The sequence below is a fragment of the Aythya marila genome (assembly GCF_965140915.1).
Source record: "Aythya marila genome assembly, chromosome: 15".
Taxonomy (NCBI): Eukaryota; Metazoa; Chordata; class Aves; order Anseriformes; family Anatidae; genus Aythya; species Aythya marila.
The window spans coordinates 14,701,346-14,721,164 of record NC_139056.1 but is presented as its reverse complement, the minus strand read 5'-3'; the positions used below and the strand labels follow the sequence as shown (position 1 = coordinate 14,721,164).

At 56.7% G+C, this 19,819-nt stretch overlaps 3 protein-coding genes across 8 annotated transcripts in view; 2 read left to right on the top strand and 1 right to left on the bottom strand.

Moving 5' to 3' along the window:
- PEMT (phosphatidylethanolamine N-methyltransferase) overlaps positions 1-4,251 on the top strand; it is a 39,100-nt gene extending 34,849 nt beyond the window's left edge. For 4 of the 5 annotated variants that reach the window (XM_082772528.1, XM_082772526.1, XM_082772529.1 and 1 more), the window contains exons 6-8: positions 1,247-1,321; positions 1,996-2,056; positions 2,815-4,251. In XM_082772528.1, coding sequence (XP_082628654.1) covers positions 1,247-1,321; positions 1,996-2,050 — 130 coding nt within the window. In that variant the 3' untranslated portion in view covers positions 2,051-2,056; positions 2,815-4,251. Of the gene's footprint in view, positions 1-1,246; positions 1,322-1,995; positions 2,057-2,811 lie in introns of all 5 variants that reach the window. The other variant, XM_082772527.1, reaches the window with a different exon arrangement.
- A 7,261-nt stretch (positions 4,252-11,512) lies between these two features.
- RASD1 (ras related dexamethasone induced 1) lies at positions 11,513-13,498 on the top strand. Of its 2 annotated transcripts, none has more exons than XM_082772056.1 (2): positions 11,513-11,916; positions 12,221-13,498. In XM_082772056.1, exons 1-2 carry the CDS (start codon positions 11,631-11,633, stop codon positions 12,775-12,777), a joined length of 843 nt encoding a protein of 280 aa, XP_082628182.1. In that variant the 5' UTR covers positions 11,513-11,630; the 3' UTR covers positions 12,778-13,498. The 2 variants fall into 2 exon arrangements, with proteins under 2 accessions (XP_082628182.1, XP_082628181.1); XM_082772055.1 differs by having other exon boundaries at positions 11,514-11,916; positions 12,147-13,498.
- A 1,944-nt stretch (positions 13,499-15,442) lies between these two features.
- Positions 15,443-19,533, bottom strand: MED9 (mediator complex subunit 9). Its single transcript, XM_082772058.1, has 2 exons — positions 19,195-19,533; positions 15,443-16,279 (listed from the first exon to the last, which is right to left on the bottom strand). The coding sequence occupies exons 1-2, from the start codon at positions 19,521-19,523 to the stop codon at positions 16,063-16,065; spliced, it is 546 nt and encodes a 181-aa protein (XP_082628184.1). The 5' UTR covers positions 19,524-19,533; the 3' UTR covers positions 15,443-16,062.
- Between the last annotated feature and the right edge of the window lie 286 nt (positions 19,534-19,819).

Below are 19,819 nucleotides of genomic sequence, written 5' to 3'. Positions count from 1 at the left end.
GCCCCGTGTATCCTAATGAGGAAAAAACTTACAGCAACATGAAAACGGTGAAAAAAAAACGGTGGAAAGGGTGAAAAGTGTGTGCACCTCTCCAAGAGCTGCAGGGTTCAAGTGCTTCGAGCTCTGCTCTGAAGGCATTTTTCCCAACAGGGCTGGCCCCCTCGCACGAGGCTAGCGAGATGTTTATCCTCACCAGAGACCAGCTAAGTACATTTTATTGCTGACAGCCAGCTCTTGTCCCCTACACAGAGCTGTAACCAGCAATTAAAGGCAATCAGCAGCGTCCTAATTAATGGCAACGCTTGCAGACGGTGGCTGGAAGCATGGGATGCAGGCAGGATGCTTTGGGGGGGCTGATGCTAAGTGATGGACTGGCCACAGCCACGTTTCTCGCTGCAGAGATGAGGCTGGGACCTGGTGGGGAATTTGGGAATTTGTGGTGTTGGCAGCTGGTTTGGAGACTGCCGAAATCCCAGTGCCATGGTAAGGACCTGGCTGCCCTCGCTACCTTCTGCCCCTCACGCCCTGATGCTTTCAGGTCAAGCATCAAAGAATTGACCCCAACACAGGCAGTGCAGCATGGCGATGGGGTTAATTCTGATTTTTTGGATTTTTTGGCCCCCTTGCTAAAAGAAAAAGCAGCCCCCATTGCATCTGCAGTCCCCGAGCACCGCTGCAGCGCAGTGTGGCCGTGGCATCGGCCCCCGTGCTGCGCCCGGGGACCCTCTCAGTGAGGATCATTCAGCCAGGCCCTGGGGACCAGCCAGGACCCTCTCAGGGCCACCATCTCGCTGTGTTTGGTGCCATGCACTGCCAGGTGCCTCCTGCAGCCCGGGTGGCCCGTATTTCTGGGCACACCAGGCGTCTCCCTTGCAGCAGGCTGGCTCGGCGCCACGGCCGTCCGTAAGCAGCTGCTCAGCTATTAAACAGCCTCCTAATCTCAGGACTTAGCATCAAAGCAGGAGCTCTCTTAACGGAGACGTGCGGGGATCAGACTTAAAAGAAGTCGCCGAAGTCGGCTGGGGAAGAGGCTTTGCCAAGTAACATCTGTCTAAGACAGTTAACATTAAGTACAAAAAAAAAAAACAAAAAAAAAAAACCACCAAAAACACACCGCCTTTTGTTCACTTCTGTTTAATGAGCGAGCGAGAGCTCTCATGGAGCCTGATGTCTCATTTCACTTTCTGAAGCAGGTCTTGCATAAGCCCATGTACTCACCTGATCTTCTCCTTCCCTTTCAAAACAGGCACGCAAGCCCAGCTGGCCTTCTGCTGACAGCTGTAGTGGCAATTTCCTACACAATTGCGGTGCTCTATGAGGGGTGAGTAGCTCTGCAAAAGTGGAGGGCTTCTAATTATTCCTACCAGCTTTAGCTCCCAAGGTTTCGGGGAACTGCAGAAGCAGAGAGGGTTTTGTTTTTTGGTTTTTTGTTTTGTTTTTTTGGTTTTTTTCCAATTCATGCAGCGGGGAAGAAGGAAAACAGAGGATTGTTTTCCAGTTGTTTTGATAATGGGCAGATTCCTTTCTGAAACTATGTGCTGAGTTCTAGGAACATTTGCGCCTTTGCTTATTTTTATCAAAGCGAGGTTTTTCTCCTTCGGCTGCCCGCCTCTGTCTGCACAAAAGCACTAAGGAAGGCAGGACGAGGACTCATTGTGGCAGCTGAAGAGGCCCTACAGGAAGGACTTGCGTTCTGTGGTTCCTCGGATGGGCTCCTCTGATGTTTTACGCCACGGTAGCCAGGCAGCCCTGGCTGAAGCAGCCCAGAACCGTTCCCAGAAGTACTGGTTAGACTTCAGCAGTACAAGGGCTTCTGTCTTTTCAGGGAAGAAGGAGGGTTGGGGGGGGCACAGCTTCTGTTCCCCGAGGCGAGGCAGGAGCAGAGGTCACCCCAGAGCTCCCAGCACTCTTCATTTCACCTTCTCCCCCTTCTCCTGCCCCTCTCTCGTGTGTCTCTGCCCCCTCTCTCCCCACGTTCCTGTCCCCCAACCACAGGCCTTTCACAGAAGAAATCTACCGGAGGAAACAGAAGGGAGCAAAGACCAAGTAACGACGGGTACGTTTGCTGCTCACACGTGTTCTGTTCAGCGAGGGGGGCTCCGGAGGGGCTGCTCTGCCGGGTGCCCCCACCTCCAGGCACACTGGATGGGGACAGAAGCGCTGCCCACCGTCCCAGCCCTGCCTTCCCCTCTCCCCAGAGCCCTTCCTGCAATTCTCGGGAGCGTTGAGCCTCAAACCTGTGCACAAGCCTGTGTGGGAAGGCTTCACACAGCAGCCTTTGTGTCTGCCTCCTGGCAGCCGACCAGCAGCCCCCAAACTGTTTTGATCACATACTTGAGAGTCAGCGCGAGGGAACGCTGCTGGGGAGTTTTGAGGCTCCAGGTTTGATCTAAACCAGGCGGAAAAAAAAGCAGATATTGGCCAAAAAGCAGATATTGGTGCTCCAGTGAGTGCCCAGGGTGTTATACGAGGATGTGTGTGTCCTACAGCACTGCAAGGAAATTGGGCATCCCTGCTTCGTGCCGGGGCTGGGGGCATTTCTGTGCATGTGCTCACACCAGCTCACTGCAGAAACTCAGCCCTGGCTCGTTTGTTGGGCCAAAGGCTTCTGCAAAATCCTGGCCCGGCTGCATGCACACGTTACTGCCCAGGCTCCTTTCCCTGGGGTTAAATACCACCCTGGAAACCTCCCTTTCCTCTCCCTGCTGGTGGTTGGAGAGCTTAGCCCCTTAGCCTCTGCCCCAGCAAGGCTGCTGCAGCACCAGCACTGTCCTTAACAGCCTCTTCTTGTCTCTTTGCCTTTTTTTAAAGCAGTGTCTTGGATACCTCGGCGCAGCGTGCCTTTGCGCTCCCCACGCTGTCCGATTTGCCCACTTTTCCCACCGAGATGTATCCTACTAATTAGCCCAGCAACCCCTAATGAGCCAACTGAGCACCCTGCAGTATTGGAAGCAATCAGAGGAACAGTACGAGCACCTCCTCGCTCAGCCCGTGGGAGCTGGAGGGTCCTGATCCAAGGTCCCCAGGGCCTCCCGACCTCTCCTCCTGCACCGATTATTGAAGATCTGCAGGGTACAAAGCAACCCAGCTCCAGCTCCGGACCGGGGGGCACTGGGGGGTCTTTCATGAGCAAGCTCTGAGCACGCAGGAGCACCGGCTGCAGCTGATGCTCTGTGCAGAAGGCACTGGAAGCAGGCTGCTCGGGACGGCGATGCCACTCGGTGCTTTTCGGGGCAGCTCCCTTCATCTCCTCGCTCGCTCCGCAGGCTGACACCTTGGAGGGGCCGATCCTCCGTAGCCCCGCAGCACCTTTGCAAGCAGATGCTGCCAAAGAGGCACAGCCTGGTGCCCCCGGGGCTCTCAAACGCTGCCAGGTGAGGAAGAGGAGCAACTGCTGCAAAGCCAACACCAAATCCCTTCTTATCCGGAGCAGTGAAACCTCCCCGACCACGAGAGCGGTTTTCCAGCGGTGCAGAGCCCTGTAGCATCTCTGTGCTGCTTGCAAAGGGGACTGCAGAGCACGGAGATGTGAACGCACTACCTAAACCACTGCCTGGGGACAGCAGAGGGATGGCAGCTGTCCCGTGGGGAAGCCCCAGCCTGGAGAAACCACGCTGGGAGCAGAGAAGACCAAGGGGAAGAGCCAGTTCCCATCGGGTACCCGCAGAAGGACTGGACCTGGCCCTGGCCGTGCCGGTGCCCCTTCCCTCTCTGCACCCCGGGGATAAACCCCATCCATCCCCTGCTTTGCCCCAGGCTCCTGCCCCCCTTCCCCACCACCCAGTGCCTTCCAGCTGTTCTTCACTGCCTTGCAGGGGCGGGAGGGAGGGTTGGGAAGGGGTTCTTCCCCTCCGCCCCCGCGAGATGGGACCAAATACAGCCTGGGCTCATCCCGAGCCCTGCTGCTGGATCCGGCCCTGAACGGGACGGTCCCAGGGCTGAGGCTCCAGCCCCACGCTCAGTGTTTACAGATTCCCAGAACAGTATGAGAAATAAGCTGTAAATGACCAAAAAAAAAAAGCAAAAAAGCAGCGTAAAGCTCCCGGCAGAGGACGGCGGCGCGGGGAAGGGGGCTGTGGGATCGGTCCTGGTCCCACCCTGGCACAGCGCCTCGTCCCCACGTCGTGACGTCCCCTCCAGAGAGGGTCCTCGCTTCTCTCAGAACAGCCCAATTCCCTCTTGCTTGTGCATGGTTGTAATTCACCCTCCCGGCATCGCTCAACGGGAATTAAAAGTGTCGGTTTCTTTTCAGCCCGGCCCCGGTTTCTTTTTCCTGCGCTCACGGACGCCGTGTCTGTGCCTCGCCGCTTCAGAGCCATCGCACAAGGATTATTTTCTTGTATTTCTGTCTCGGCGACCTTCCCCTTGAAGACTGGGGTATAGTATTTTATTTTTAGCCAAGTTTCCACATCCCCTCCGCGGTTAATGTTTATAGACAGAGGCTCAAACAGCCCAGTGCCCATAGCAACCAGCGCGGAGAGGATGCGTTGCATTATGCAGACAGTTTATGTCAGAGCTGCCAGTCCTGGCTCAAAGTCACTGATGTAAATAAATTCAGATTTGGTGATAGGTGAAATCAGTATTTACCAAAGGGGCATGTGCTCGTTAGGGGAGGATTACTCTAACGAGGGCTGTGTTTGTGCTGTCTCGCTCCCGGGCTGGGGAGCGCGTACGCCTGTCCCTGTCCTGCCACGAGGCTGCGGGGACCCCCCCTGCAGCCCAAAACAGGACCCCCCTGGTCCCCAAAACAGGATCGGGGCCCCCCAGGTGGGTGCCTGTCACCACACACCCCGCTGATGCAGCCGCTCTCCTCGCAAGCTGGTGGCATCCCAAAAGCACAGGGGCTTGGTGCTGTGCCGGGAGCATGTCACAGACCCCGTCCCCGAATCTGCCACTTCACACCCAGCCCTCCCCACTCTCATCTCACAAAGCTTTTTGGGGCTGTGCTGGCTCTGTCACCCTTTTTAGGGTCTTTCCCCACAGCAGCCGGTGTGGGTGAGCGCGTCCCGTGTCTGCAGACGTGGCTCTGCCTGCTGGGAAGCTGGGATTTGGCGTTTCGGAGAAGTCTGCTCCATTCCCTAAAGCAAAACCAAGGAGCTTAATTGTGATGTTCAGACCCACCTACACACCCCAAGCCTCCCTCTCTGCTGTTTTTGGGGGGGTTCGTTCTGTTTGGGACCCATTCTCAGCAGTGAGCACCATGTGCCGTGCTGTGCCACGGGGAGGGGAGCCCCGAGGAACCATTATTTATTCACGCGTGGTATTTGGCCTCCAAGCCAGGCTGTGAGACTCCTGCTGCTTCCAAAGCTGAGGCCTCAAAGCACCAAAAAAAATCCCTCCTGGGTTATTTCTGTGCCACGATAGCATCCTGGCATCCTCCTGGCTCCCCAGGGCACGGCCCCACTGGCCGGGGCTCCCTGACCCTAAGGACAAGCTGGTCCCAGTGCCAGCAGGGGCAGGACGTCCCCCCGGCTCCGCAGGAGCACCCTAACACCACGCAGGCTCCCTGAAAAGGTGGGCCTGGGATCGTTCCCAAATCCTCGTGTCTTGGAAACGCGGCGCGGGGCTTGCTGGGTTGTTTGAGCTTGGCAGCGGGGTTTGTTTGTAGCCTTGGGCAGAGCCGCGCGCGAGGCTGTGCGCAGAGGCGGCAGATAACGCATCCCTCTGTGCGCCGCACGTTTCCCCAGCGCAAACACCGGGAAAAAAAAAAGGAGAAATTGGTTAAATGACAACTTCTGCCTGGCAGGGACAGCCAGGTCACCGCGTCCAGCCCCCGGTCACCTTTTGGCAGCAGCAGAGACCCAGCAGCCACAGCTCCGCCGTCACACATCACCAGGGTTTTTCCCCTGTGTGCCTCCCTCGCACGTACTTCACATGCATGTGAGCATTTGCTCGTGCTCTCGAGGGCATAAAACCGCATGTGATATTTTGGGGGGATCAGGGCCAGCTCCACGCTGAGGGATGCTCTGCCCAGGGCTGCCGGGCTGAACGTGGGGGCCGCATCCTTCCACCCTCTCCTTGAAGGCAGCCGTGGCACCGGGGCGAGGCAGAGCGGGGTCCGCGGCCCCAAAAGCCCCTCGCTCTGCATCCCCCACCCTTACCCCGTGTTTGCTTTCGTCCAGCGAAGCTGCACTTCCTTCACCTGGGGGAGGAAAGGCCATCGGCCCGTACACGGAGAGCAAACAGCGTCAGCCAGTAACAGAGAACAAACACGCGGCGCAACCCGGGCAGCGCTTCGCGCATCAGCGGAGCTGGCAGGAGGTTTGGGGCCGCAGGAGAAGTCACGATCCCTGTGGGGTCCTGCCAGGCCCGGCCCCTGAGCCTGCAAGCCGTGGTGTTTGGGTGGAGAGGGGGGGGACGAGGGTTAATGGGGGCTCTGGAGGTGCTGCTGCATTGATTCCCGATGCAGAGGCTGAGCCGTGCAGCAGGAGGGGGATGTGGGTTTGTCTGGCACCAGCAAACGGGTTGGGATTTGGTGCTGAAGCAAAGCTGAGGTTTGGGCCCATGGGTATGGGGTCTTACAGGAGCTGTTTGGGCACTGAGTGCTCCCCCAGGGCTCTCCTGGTGCAGAGAATTGGGCACAACGGACCCTGTCCTTACAGGGGAAGGAATAAACCGGGCTCCTCTATCTCTGCTGCATGGGGAAAACACCCCTGGGCTTTAAACTGGTCCCAAAGTAGAAATTCAATGGGTAAAGTGCCCTCAGGGAAGTTCATTCCAGGTGTGAAACCGCCGGTGCTGGCGGTGAACAAAACCCTGGTGGCAGCAGGAGCCGTGTGGGGAGCTCTCGGAAGCCCCTCGGGTCCCTCCGATCCCAGGGCTTGTTTCAAGGCTTCAGGACGACCCCGCAGCGTGGAGCAGCAGCAGCCCTCGCCCACCATCACCCTGCCCCTCGCATCACCCTTCCCGGGCTGTTAACAGCATCCAAATTTCCTCGACCCCATCCCACCTCCACCGGGGGGGGGCTTTACGCACGTAGCTCGCTCCCTGTGCCAGAGGACAAGTCGTGAGGCTGTTTTTCTTTAATTAGCACACCGAAAAGCAGCCCCGGGACAGCCTGCGGAGCTGCCCAGGCTGCGAGCATCATCCTCGGCTCTTATTTCCAAAAGCACACGGGGAAGCAGAGGAATGTGCTTCTTTTTTCCATGCTGCTTTTTGATCGCGGGACAATTGTTTACCCAGGGCGGCTCGTTGGGGCTCAGCTGCTCGCCTGCCCCGGGCTGAACCCTGCCTGCAGCAGGGACAGAGGTGACCCCCGGTGGGTTTGGGGACAGCGGGGGCAGGTGTGGGACCAGGACACCAAACACCTGCGGGCTCCGTGCCCACCGCACCGACTGCACATCCCTCCACCAGCTCAAGCCCATCTCCAGCTGCTGCTACCTCTCGGGCTCTGCTCTCTTCCAAAAACCTTTTATTTTTGCCCCAGTGCCCTGGCAGCTGCTGCAATTCCCATGGGACCCCCTGAAATCGGTAGAGATGCATCCACTGGGGTCATCGAGCCCCCCATCTCCCCCACACCCTATATTCCAGGCCTGTATCTGCCCGGGTCTGGTCACCAGTGACATTTTTCTCTAAGCCTCAGCATCCTCAGATCCGCGCCGAGATCTGGGCATCGAGCTGCTGCCGTGGGTTTTGGTGAGTTTGTTGCACAAAATCCCTCCGGGGTGGCTTTCCATCAACGTCAGGAAGCGGGGCTGATAACCATAACCAGACACAGGTCCCAGAGGCAAAAATTAAAGGGTGGGAGAAGGGATGCAGATGGTCAGGAGAGCTGCCCCATGCACATGAGGCTGCGGCCGTGCCTCCCACGGAGCTCTCACCCGGGTGACTGAAGGATCTGGGGATTTGGAGACGTGCCTCCAGCTTTCACTTTCTCTGTTAATCATATTCCCAAAGAGAAAGGAACCAAGAGCCACGAAAGCCGTGGCGAAAGAAGCAGGGGGTGGGGGGGGCGGAAGGAGACAAACAAGCGGCCCACCTCTGCTCCGCGCCTCGTCGGGGGAAAATTACACATTGTGAATTAGGGGCCGCTTTTGAGAAGCCTTAAAGGAGGTTTAATAAAACGAGACAAGCTAATAATATAGGGAATTAATAGCAACCCTGGATGCTGCGCCTTGATTTAATCAGATGCTTTTCCCCAGGGGGGACAAGGAAAAGCGAGAGCTAAGCCCTCCCCTCCCCAGCTGCTCCCCTCGCCTCCTCGCTCCGTCCCAGGGGAGCAGCAGGGCAGGAGCTGGAGCCCTCACGGCCCCGCTGGCCTCCAGCAGCTGCTGGGAAGTGCTCAGCCCACGGTGATCATTTCTGAGCGAGCTGCAGGCTGGGGAGCTGAGAAAACGGGGAGATGGGCACGTTCTGAGGAACACGGCCCTGTCCTGGGAGGGGAAAGCAGGAATTTGGGAGCTGGGGTGCAAAGCCCCGGTGCGGATGTCAGGAGATAAGGAGCTCCTGTCGGATCTGCTCTGCAGCCCAGGAGGGGTTTGGGGTGCTGGATGTGCCGGGGGAAGGCACAAACAGGCTGTCCTGTTCTGGGCTCTTTCCTCCCTTGCACCCTGAGGATCCAGCTGCGATCTGAGGCCAGCACAGCCTCAGCCACCCCAGCTCCAGGTGCTGGTGCCATCGTTCCTTCCCTCAGCATCCCTCCAGCTCGCCTCTCCCCGGGCTTGGCTGTGCGACGCACGCTCAGGCTTTCTGGTACATTTTGCTTCCTCCATGCCTGCAGAGGCTGGTGCTGCCCTGAGCTCTCTTTGCCTGCTCGCACAGTCTGTCCGAGAGGGGCCCTGGGGAGCTGCGTGTTCTGTCGCCGGGACGTTCGTGCGACTTTCGGGGAATTTCCTCTCCTCGGTGACTTGCTGGTTGTTTTGGGCAGGTTTCGTTCATCAGCAGGCGGCTGGAGAGCACGGGCGGGCGCAAAAAAAAAATAAAAAAAAATAGAAATAGCAAGAAGCTAGGGATTGATCGGTGCTGAACACGTTTAGTTCCAGAAAAAGGTGCCTGTGATCACCGGGTTTCGTGCTCAGCAGCCTGCCCCAGGCTCTGGCTGTACCGAGCAGCTGCGTGAGCCAGCAGAGAGCCTCCTGCGTCCTGCAGGAGAGAAGCAGGCACCCCACAAGCGGCGGGGTCAAACCGTGTGGGTTGTACAGCAGCTGTGGGGGGAAAACGCTGTTTTACCTGCCCCTGCGCAGGGCTCGAGCTGTTTGCAGTCAGGTCAGAAATAGGTGGTGATTTTTCACAGGCAGAGCCGTGGGAAGGCTGTGCCTTGCGGCGAGCTGGCTCCGTTATCATCCATCAAAGGCAGCTGGCTCCTGGCAAAGGCGCTCTGCTTCCAGCAGCAGACAAATTTCCAGATGATCCTGGGGGACGGAGACTAATGCCTCGTAATGCTCCTCTCCTCGGGCTCTGCGTGACTCTGCAGGAGCCTCAGATGCTGTGGACAGTGCCCACGTCCTCTGCTGATGGATGAAGCCCTGCGGGGCCCATCCAGCCCCGGGGTCCCATTCCTTGCACCCTGGGGTCCCTCCCTGAGCAGCCCCCTGCGTGCCCCCTGCCCCAGCCCTTGCAGCCGCGCCTCTGCTGTCTCCAAAGAGCCTTTTGGAGCAAGCAAATGGATTTTCCATTTGCTGAAGCCTGCTAACCTAAGAGGAGGCTTGGAGCAGGCTATTTTTACCGACTCCCAGCACTATTAATAGTTGTACGGTTAACAATAAACCCTAATCAAGGTATTTGATTTGTCTGTCCCCCAGAGGTCCGTACTTCCTATTCGTCCTGTTGTTTTCCTTCAACTGCTTCAATTAAATGATCTTTTTTGTTATTTGGGGGTGATGCATCTGTGCTTCAGAAGCGGCTGTTAAGCCTCCTTGCTGTCTCACACCCGGATCGATAAGCTCTCCCTCCCCGACCTCTCCTTGTGGCTTCGCTGTGGGGCTGCCAGGGGCTGGAGCTGCTCCTTGCTCCCACCCCAGGGGCACCTGCAGCTCCCCTGCATTGCTTTCGAGTGCTCAAATCAACCTCCAGGGGTGAGAACACCCTCAGAGGAGCCCGTAAACTCAGCAGCATCCATTTCCAAAGCAGGGCTGGTGAAACGCCCCCGTGCCCCATAAATCCCCATCCTCCACCCCGAGCTCCCTCGCAGTGCTGTAGGTCAGGGCTCTGCCATTCCGAGCCGTGCTCAAGCACCAACTTTTGCAATTTTTTTTTCACTCCTGGCTCCTCAGAGGTGCTTTGATTCCAAGTTTCTCAGCAGCTCGCTGCCAGCTCGCCTTTCCCTGCGTCCCGTCTCCCGTTCATCCATCGCGCCGAGCTCTCCGCGCAGTATAGGGGCTCCAGCGAGCCCCGACCGCCCCAAACCCACCCTGACCCCCCTGCCAGCATCTTTTTCTCCCCTCTCCGGCTGTGTCCCGGGCCCAGCAGCCCCCGATCCTGCCCGGCTGCTGCCGCTGCGCTGCCCGGGGCCGGCGGCGGGGCCCTCGGCCGCGCTCTAGTGGGGGCAGCCGGGGCTGCAGGCGGCTGGGGCTGGGGTCGGGGTGGGGATGGGGTGGGGTGGGCATGGGGATGGGGTCGGGATGGGGTAGGGATGGGGATGGGGTAAGGATGGAGAAAGGAATGGGATAGGGATTGGGATGGGGAGGGGGTAGGGATGGAGAAGGGAACGGGGTAAGGATGGGAATGGGGTAGGGATGGGGATTGGGGCAGGTTGGGGATGGGGTCTTCTTGGGGTTGGGGACGGTTATGGGGTAGAAATTGGGATGTGTTAGGGCTGAGGCTGGGGTCGTCTTGGAGATGGGGATGGGGTCGTGTTGGGGTTGGGGATGGGGTAGGGCTGGGGATGGGGCTGGGATGGGGCTGGGGGCAGGCTGGGGCTGGAGATGGGGCTGGGGAAGAGCTGGGGTCGTGTTGGGGTTGGAGGTGGGGTAGGGATGGGGCTGGAGATGGGGTTCTGCTAGGGCTGGTGATGGGGCTGAGGTCAGGATGGGGCTCAGGTCAGAATAGGGCTGAGACTGGGGTCATTTTGCGAATGGGGCTGGGGCTGGGGTAGGGCTGGGGATGAGGATGGGGTCCTATTGGGGCTGGGGTCGGGCTGGGACTGTGTTCGGATTGGGGTTTCCCCACAAAGCCCGACCCAAAGCCCTCCTTCTCGGGGCTGCATCCCCGAGCTGGCCACCACCTCCCCTCTCCCCCCGGCACCCCAAAAGCGCCCCAATCCCTGCAGGACTTTGCTATCCGTGCGGGACTTGCCCGGGGCGCACGGAGAGGGGGGGGCTCCGCCTGCTGCCCAGGACCCTGAGAAGGGGAAGGGGGGGTCGGGACGCGGCTCCCCGGCTCCTGCAGCATCCGGAGCCGAGGCAGGACCGGGAACGGGAATGGGAACGGGGCGGGGGGGGGACGGGGAAAAGGGGGGGGGCCGGGGCCGGCGCTGACTCAGCCGCCGCCGCCCCGGGCCGTGACGCGCCGAGGGGCGGTCGCTGCCACCTCCATATAACGCGGCGGCGGAGCCCGTGCGGAGCTCACAGCGGCCCTTTCCTAGCGGGGGGAGAGGTGCTGAGCAGCCGGGCACCCTTGGCTTTTCTTTCCTCATCCTCTTCTTCCTCCTCTCCCTCGTCCTCTCGGCGCCAGCCGCGCCTTCGCCGGCTTCAATGAAACTGGCAGCGATGATCAAGAAGATGTGTCCCAGCGAGGCCGAGCTGAGCATCCCCGCCAAGAACTGCTACCGCATGGTCATCCTGGGCTCCTCCAAGGTGGGCAAGACGGCCATCGTCTCGCGCTTCCTCACCGGCCGCTTCGAGGAGCAGTACACCCCCACCATCGAGGACTTCCACCGCAAGTTCTACAGCATCCGCGGCGAGGTCTACCAGCTCGACATCCTGGACACGTCGGGCAACCACCCCTTCCCAGCCATGCGCCGCCTCTCCATCCTCACAGGTACTTGGCTGGGGAGGAAATTGGGTGGGTTTTGGGGGTTGTTGTTCCTTTTGGAGATGGGTTTTCCAGCCCCGGGAGGAGGGAGGTGGGATTTTGTGCGCGCACGGGGTGGGTGACTTGGTTTGGTGCTGCCCGGTCTGTCCCTCCCCGGTCTCTGTGTGGTTTTCCCGGGGGGTCTCGGTGTGTGTCCCCGTCCCTGCAGCCGTCTCACGTCCCCGCTTTGTCCCCAGGCGATGTGTTCATCCTGGTGTTCAGCCTGGACAACCGGGACTCCTTCGAGGAGGTGCAGCGCCTGAAGCAGCAGATCCTGGAGACCAAGTCGTGCCTGAAGAACAAAACCAAGGAGAACATAGAGGTGCCCCTGGTCATCTGCGGCAACAAGGGCGACCGGGACTTTTACCGGGAGGTGCAGCCCCGGGAGATCGAGCAGCTGGTGGGGGGAGACCCCAAGAAATGCGCCTACTTCGAGATCTCGGCCAAAAAGAACAGCAGCCTGGACCAGATGTTCCAGGCTCTCTTCGCCATGGCCAAGCTGCCCAGCGAGATGAGCCCCGACCTGCACCGCAAGGTCTCGGTCCAGTACTGCGACATCCTGCACAAGAAGGCACTGAAAGGCAAAAAGCTGCTGAAAGAGGGCGGCCGGGGAGGCGCGGAGGAGGCGTACGGCATCGTGGCTCCCTTCGCCCGCCGGCCCAGCGTCCACAGCGACCTCATGTACATCCGGGAGAAAGCCATCGGCGGCGGGCACGGCAAGGAGAAGGATCGCTGCGTGATCAGCTAGGAGCCCCCGAAGACCTGAAGGAAGGAAGGAAAGAAGGAAGGAAGGCAGGGAGGGGGGAAAGAGGCTCGGTTCCGGAGTGACTTTGGGCAGGCAGGAGGGTGGGCAGGTGCCTACCCGGGCAGAGGGACTTGCTTCTTCCCCAGCCTCCCTCCTCCCGTGGGTCGGTTTTCCTCGGCTCCCACCCCCGGGGCACATTTTGGGAGAGGGGGATGCCGTGGGGGAGGATTTGGAGGGCAGGAGGGGGGTGCCAGGAGCAGCCTCCTCCGGGGAGAGAGACGGAGAAAGGGCGGATGGGTGGCGAGGGAGGATGAGCCCGGAGGGCGCAGACCTCGTGTTTCTTTCCCTCCCAAAACGCCCAGCCTCAGGCCAGGGCATCGCTCTCAGGAGGGAGGGCAGAGACCTGTGAGAATCCACTTGGGGCTTGGGGTTTGTTTTCGTTTCGTTTCGTTTTGTTTTTACTTGAGAAGCTGTGCACGGACTCTGGCTCTGTGTCGTGTGTTTGTCTGTGTTTGCAAAACACGTGCAGAAGACACTCCTAAGCTGTTGCAAAGGCGTTGCGGAGTTACAGCCCCAATGGACCCAAAACTGACTCTTGTTTACATTTGTCTTGTCTGATTTGCAAGATTTGGGGGGGCGGGGGGGAGTGGGAAGGGTTTTTTTAAATGAGAACATAATAGGCACTTTATGTAGGTATTGCTTGTCACTGACATGAACAAAAAAATCTTCAAGTGTTTCTACTGTGGGTGAAACTTGATGTTTTATTTTTTCTACAAAATAATAATAATAAAAAAAAAACTCTTTTTCAAATGACACTTGTGGGTCTGCTTTTTTTCTCTTTGCTGGTCCCCAAAGCAAAACCAGATCCTGTCAAACCGAGACCCGAGCCCAGCTCCGAGGGGCTCAAAGTCGCCTCTCAGCTCAATCCCTTTATTACACCATTTTCCCCGACTCCCAGTGCAAAGGTTTCTGTCTCTGAAAGCAGCCGGTTTCTTGCCACACAGGGTAACGAGGGGCCACGCAGGCTGTTACTCAAGCAGGTCACGGAGCCAGAACTCTTTCCTCACTTCACTGGGTAACGCTGATTTGCGATCCTGTCAACTCCATGACACGCCGGGCATTGGCATGTCATTCACTGCAGAAACCGAGGCAAATGACATCATTTAATTATAAAGAGCTTATTGTGTTTCATGCCTTTTCCCGGTTAAATAAACACACTTTAATGATGTCAACAGAGACTGATTCATTTGCGCCCCGTCCAGGATATTGTTTTTATTTTGCAACATGAGTAAAGGAAGTACTTTGCTTGAAAGGTCACCTCTGCATCTGATGGTTTTTAATCTCTTGGTAATAATAAGTCACAGCAACCATTGCTGGAAGTGAAAGGATAAGGTGAAAGCTCTTCAAAGAGGAGCTCTCGCCGGCTTCGGGTTCTCAGAAGCAGACTGTTTCTGTTCCAGATCATTTTCAGCAACCCCATTCCGCCCTCAAGTTGCAGAACAGACTTACATTTAGTACATATTAATGAGGAAAAATTCTATTGAAGCCATAAAAGTAAGGTGGGTGAGTGAGATTGCAAACAAAACCTCTTCAGTTTTAGTCTAAAACTTGGATTCAAGTTAACAGAGTTAACTTGTTCCTGTATTAAGGCCAGACATTTCTTTGGAAAACACTTTGTTTCTTCCAGCTCTTCATACGCCCTGGTTTCTCAGGAACAGCAACTGGCAAAAAAAGGGAAACCTCCGTCCAGGCATGAGACAGAAGAATTTATTGAACTGGGACAGGCAACGGCTGGCAGAAAGGTAATTTCGGTAATAAAAAGCGTGTACATTGTGCTTTGTTTATCTTGCTGTTCTGCTTTGCTCAGAGTTTACACGCTGGCACCGTCCCAAAGAAATTACTAGTAAAGCAACTCCGGTGGGGACAGAGCAATCTCTAGGCTACAGGTGAGTTGCAACCATCCCAGCTCCCAGCGAGCATAATTACCTGCCTCTCGGCTTAGGGAAGCAAAACCGTACCCAAACAGATCTTGCTTCTCTTCTTTCGAGGGCACGAACGCTACCGGCCCTCAGATGCTGGTTCTCAACAGATACTGTACTTCCCTGCGTGGTTTTCCACTCCTCCACTGCTGACGTGTGCCTTCTTTCAGCGTAGCTCGGAGAGCCGGGAGATTAAAGGTTCCCTCACAGATTTGTTGGTGGGCTGAGATGCCGTGCTGCTTACCAGGTTGTCACCCGACACCGTAACCGCTAGCAGCGGGAGGACAGAGGACAGGGAGTTCTGGGATCCATCCGAACACAATACCGCGTTCGAGAGCTTTCCACCCGCCACTGGCAAACGTTCAAGCCACTCCAATATTTGCACTTGTGGGAAGCCCCTGGAGCACTGAAGATACGGATCTGCCCCATCCTGTTGGGCCTGACTTCTGTCACTTACAAAACAAGCGAAAGCTGCTGTGTTACACCTGCTGGTTCGATTCTGCTTTCCCTTCTTCTCTTCCAGGAGGAGGATGCCCAGCGTACTGCCTACAAGCTGTGCTCCCCCAGGCAGATGTGGGGGATCAACGCACCCAAAGCCCGCTGAAATCCACGCCCCTAGCAGCCTGTTTTGCTTTCCCAGGTCATCCCCCTTCCAAAAAAAAAGGGATGTTAAGAGAGAGGAGCTGGGCCCAGGCACTTCTCCTCTGTACTGCCAAAGTCCTGCCCCTGCTGAGCCCACAAGCACTCAGTGAACACACAGAGGGGGCAGTTTGGAGTTTCTAAATCTTTACTTGACTCGTCTCAGACACAACCACCACTTGTTTAAAAACAGAGAAAGAGAGAGACATACAAAACTGAGAGCAATCGTTCCTCTTTTATACACACAAACTGCCAAGTGTCCCAGAGACCCTTTCCAGCAGCAGGGCCAAACAGCTTGTGCTTCCCTCTTCTGTTCCCTTTTGATGTTTGGCCGCTTTTGTCCATTCAGAAGTGAAAAAAAAAATATGCAGAAAATGCCCCCTTTTTCCTTTTCAACTTAACCAGCAGGTATTTTGACCTTTAGTGAGGAGAAAACACAATGCCCCCTGCTTGCTTGAATGAAAAAAAAAAAGAAAACAAACACACACAGAGAGAAAAAACCAGAGATGCATATATAAATACACACAGTCCTACAGCAGATCAACGTGACGACACCGCTGTAATCACCGTATGTGAGGCACTCAAGAACTGTTCTGGTTCGGTGTCACATGCCCGTGGTCCACAGGCATGACTGCAGAGCAATGTGACAAAAAAAAGCATGTAAGAAAGAAAAGTAAACTTCTGACACCTTTTTCTCTCTGTTTGGCCAGGAGAAATTTCCCTGACCCCTCAAGCAGAGCTGCTCCCCTCCTACTCCTTGGGGATTTCAAACATGCAAAGGCTCTTGTACTTCTGCAGCAGTTCGTTTTTGGTCCGGACCTGCTCCCGCAGGCTCTGCAGCTGCTGCTGCTGCTGCTCCGGGCTGACGCTGATGCCGGGCATGGAGCTGATCAGCTTCCTCATCTCCTGGAACTTGTTCTTGAGTTCATTCAGCACCTGGTGAACATCCTGGCTGTCCTTGTCCATGCTGCAGAGGAGAGAAAACAGAGACACTATTCACACCTGCTATTGGAAAGGTGCCTTCAGCCTGATGGGGGAACTGCCATTTCCAGTGTAATCACAGCTTAAACTGGAATTCACTGGGAAACCTTTGTTCCTGGTATTTAGCTACACACACCTCAGTCACCTCTGACAATAAAATAACCACAGATAGATAAACGGACTGGGTAGCCTCTGAGACAAACTGCTTTCCTGGTAATTTCCAGCACACAATCCAGTTACCTTAGGTCCCATTCCACCGGTCAGGAGTTGGTTTAGAGCTTTAAAACATTACCACAAAATAGGCTAAATTCTCACTCTGTTTTTTTTTTTTCAGTCTCTCTCTTTGGGGCCAGTAAGATTATGCATGCGTGTTGTGTGTAGGCACCTGTGAAAAAAAGATCTCAGGCTCGCCTGTGACCTGTTGCCGAAGTAATCCAAAAAATCAATGCAGTCAAACAGCTTGACAGCAGAAAATGGAAATTGTTCCCCAAAGTATCAGAGAGTGTCCAATGGCAGAGAGAATGGCACTTTGGAGCTTTAAAACGACTCTCTGGGGATGTATACCTAATAAAAGAGAAGCGACAGCTTATTTTTTAAGAGCAGCACAATTGCTTCTGCAGCCAGCTCTGTGCTTTTCAGGGATCAGTGCTGTCTGAAGCAGTGTCTGCCCTCAAACCCTCATTAGTATCTGCCTCAGCTTCGTTAGCAGCAGCGAGGAGTTTTACGATTCCAGGCGAAAGCAAATCTCAGCTTCCAGGGCGCCTGCTAATAGCGAAAGCGGGATTCTAACGGCCTTTGAAATCTGGGAGCCCGTTCAATAGCCAGCCCTAAAAATAAACCTCCTTGGCATGACCAGGGCTGAGAGGTGCTTGATTATAACTTTGGGGAATCGTGACATGGCTGAGAGCAAAACTTTTAACCAGATGGTCCTGTTCGTTTCAAAAGGCTGTCGGAACAAAATATTCATTACTCTCTTCTAAATAAAACTGCAGCTGGTCCGATAATGTATCCCCATTATGCAGGCATCTACGGTCAGGTCGGCAGTGGAAAAATACAGGCGCACACACACGTTGCACGTCTGGGGAAGGATGGGCTGACACTGCCTTTAATCCACGAGAGCTGCAGGGTGGCTTTAAAAGGGCCCTCCAGGTCTCTCCGAGGCTTATTCCCTTACCTGCACCTAGAGAACGGCTGGTTGCCTGTCCAGGTGGTTGATCCAAATGAATAATTCATTTTTATTATTATTTTTTTTTCTGATGGGTGATTTCCCTGCTGGATCAAGACATTGAAGCGACTCCCTCTTTGAGGGCAGGGGCAGAGGTGAGAGGAAGAGCGGGAAGAGATTCAACCACCTGCAATAACCTAGGATTAAATGCGATGTCCAGCCACAGCCTGTGCTGAAGGAGCACATTTAGGACCTCCCTTAAAGGACAGAGCTCTTCAAACCCCTCGCAGGCTTCCCCATTTGTCCTTCACTGGTGTCACTCCATCACATCCCACCTGGGCTCCTGGTTACGCCAGGACAACCAATTAGTGGTAGAGCCATGTGCTGGGACCTCACAGGCAACGCCATTTGTTTGCACAAGGGTGAAAACAACAGCAAGCCCTGCCTGGGAAAACTTTCTCAGGACCCAAACGACAGGAAAGAGCACGTGGCCTTGAGTGCAAGCAAATTTACACGATATATCATCGCTCCTGAACACCGAGTCACCTTGGAGGTGAGGTGTCTTCAGGGCTGAGTCAGTGTCAAAACAGCAGGGCTGGGCTCTGTGTCTAGTGCCAGTGTTAAAGGATAATACATTTGCCATCTGTCAGGGCCATGATGTGGCACATCCCACACCGCCTGGCTCTGCGGTCCTGTGTGCCCACAGCACCGCTCGGCACAGCTGCATCGGCTCATGGAGAAGCCAGGTGCCAGCCCCACGGAGGGAGCAGGGTGGTGGGAGTGGGTGGCTCGGCAGGACAGGGCACAGGATATCCTGGGAACCGTCATCTGTGGGTCGTCATGACCTGCTCGGTGACAAATCGCAGGCTGGGAGGTCTCGGCACGGGGCTCCTGCCCGCTTTGCTTATGCACAGGATTGCAGCTGGCAACGGGGTCAAGCTCCCCGCTGTGGTCTGGGCAGCTCAGGCAGGGTCAGCCTCAGGGGGGAAACTGAGGCTGGGGTTTGTGTTCTCACATCTGCCCTGCATCTGGTGTGGCAGGGGGGGTGTCTTTCCTTACCATGGCTCTCACGGTGCAGTTGTTAAGGGTGAACCTCTCTCAGCACTCAGATAGGTTTGGTACAAGTGAAGCACTACCAGGAAACAAAGCAGCTTCAGCTCTCATATAAGCATGCAGGGAAAGAACAGTTGGTCCCATAACGGGTAACAGGGGAACTTGTGCTTTCCATGCCCAAGTGAGAGCACAGGGAGGGCCCTGGATGGATGTTCAGTGTCATGCTCCTGCTGGGAACTCATCTCCGATGGGGCCACCCTAGCCCCAAAACACCCCAGTTTTCAGGATCCTTTGCCCATAAATCACCGATCTCGAACCAGGAAGCAATCCATTCAGCCTGTAAGGCTGCAGAAACCATCCTATTTTTTACAACACCCCAGAAACACCCTGTGCTGCTGCTCCAGGACTGCCTGTACCTTCTGGGCCATTATCAGCGGGGTTACACAGAGCAATGACCCAGCACGAGCGCCCTGCTCCTGCTCCTGGGTGTCAGCACCCGGGCACCACCTCGGTGACCCAAACAGCGCCCGGTACGGGTGTGCCACCCTTCCCACAACCCCAACCAGGAGGCAGAGAGCAGGGGAGACACTGAGGGGACCGAGGAGGATCCTTAAAAAGTGGGCACCCCACTGCCCCGCTCCCCAGCCGGGGCTCTCCATACCCGGCTCCCCGCAGCCCGTTACCATTTGATGATGTCGTGGACGAGCGGCAGGAAGGAAAATTCCTCCTGAACCGGCGGAGGGGGAGGCGGCGGCGGCTTCTGCTCCGCTGGGGGCTCGGCCGATGGCGGCTCCTCGGCGGGGGCCCGGGTGGCGGTGGCGGAGGCGGCGGCGCCCCCCGAGGCCATGGCGGCCCCCAGCCCGCGGCCGCGGCGCTGCTCAGTGACGGCACGGGGCGGAGCTCGGCCCGGGGATGGGCCGGGGACAGGGCCTGCGCCGGGTCCTGGGCTCGGTTGGGGCCTGGAAACGGGGCTGGAGCCCGGGGCTGGAGTTGGGAGGGGAGCCGGGGGCATGGGGGTGAAGCCTGGGGGCCGGGCTGGAGGTTGGGGCCTTGCGCTGGGGCCTGCGGTAAGGCCCCGTGGGTGAGGCTGGAGTTGGGCCTGTTGTACAGTCATACGGGTTGGAAGAGAGCTCCAAAATCATCCAGTCAAAGAATCAAAGCAGTTTACATAGTCCAGCCTCTGACCCACCACTAACAAGCCCTCCACTAAACCGTATCACCAAGCACTACATCTAAACATCACTCAAAGACCCCCAGGGATGGTGACTCCACCGCTTCCCTGGGCAGCCCCTTCCACCGCCTCACAAC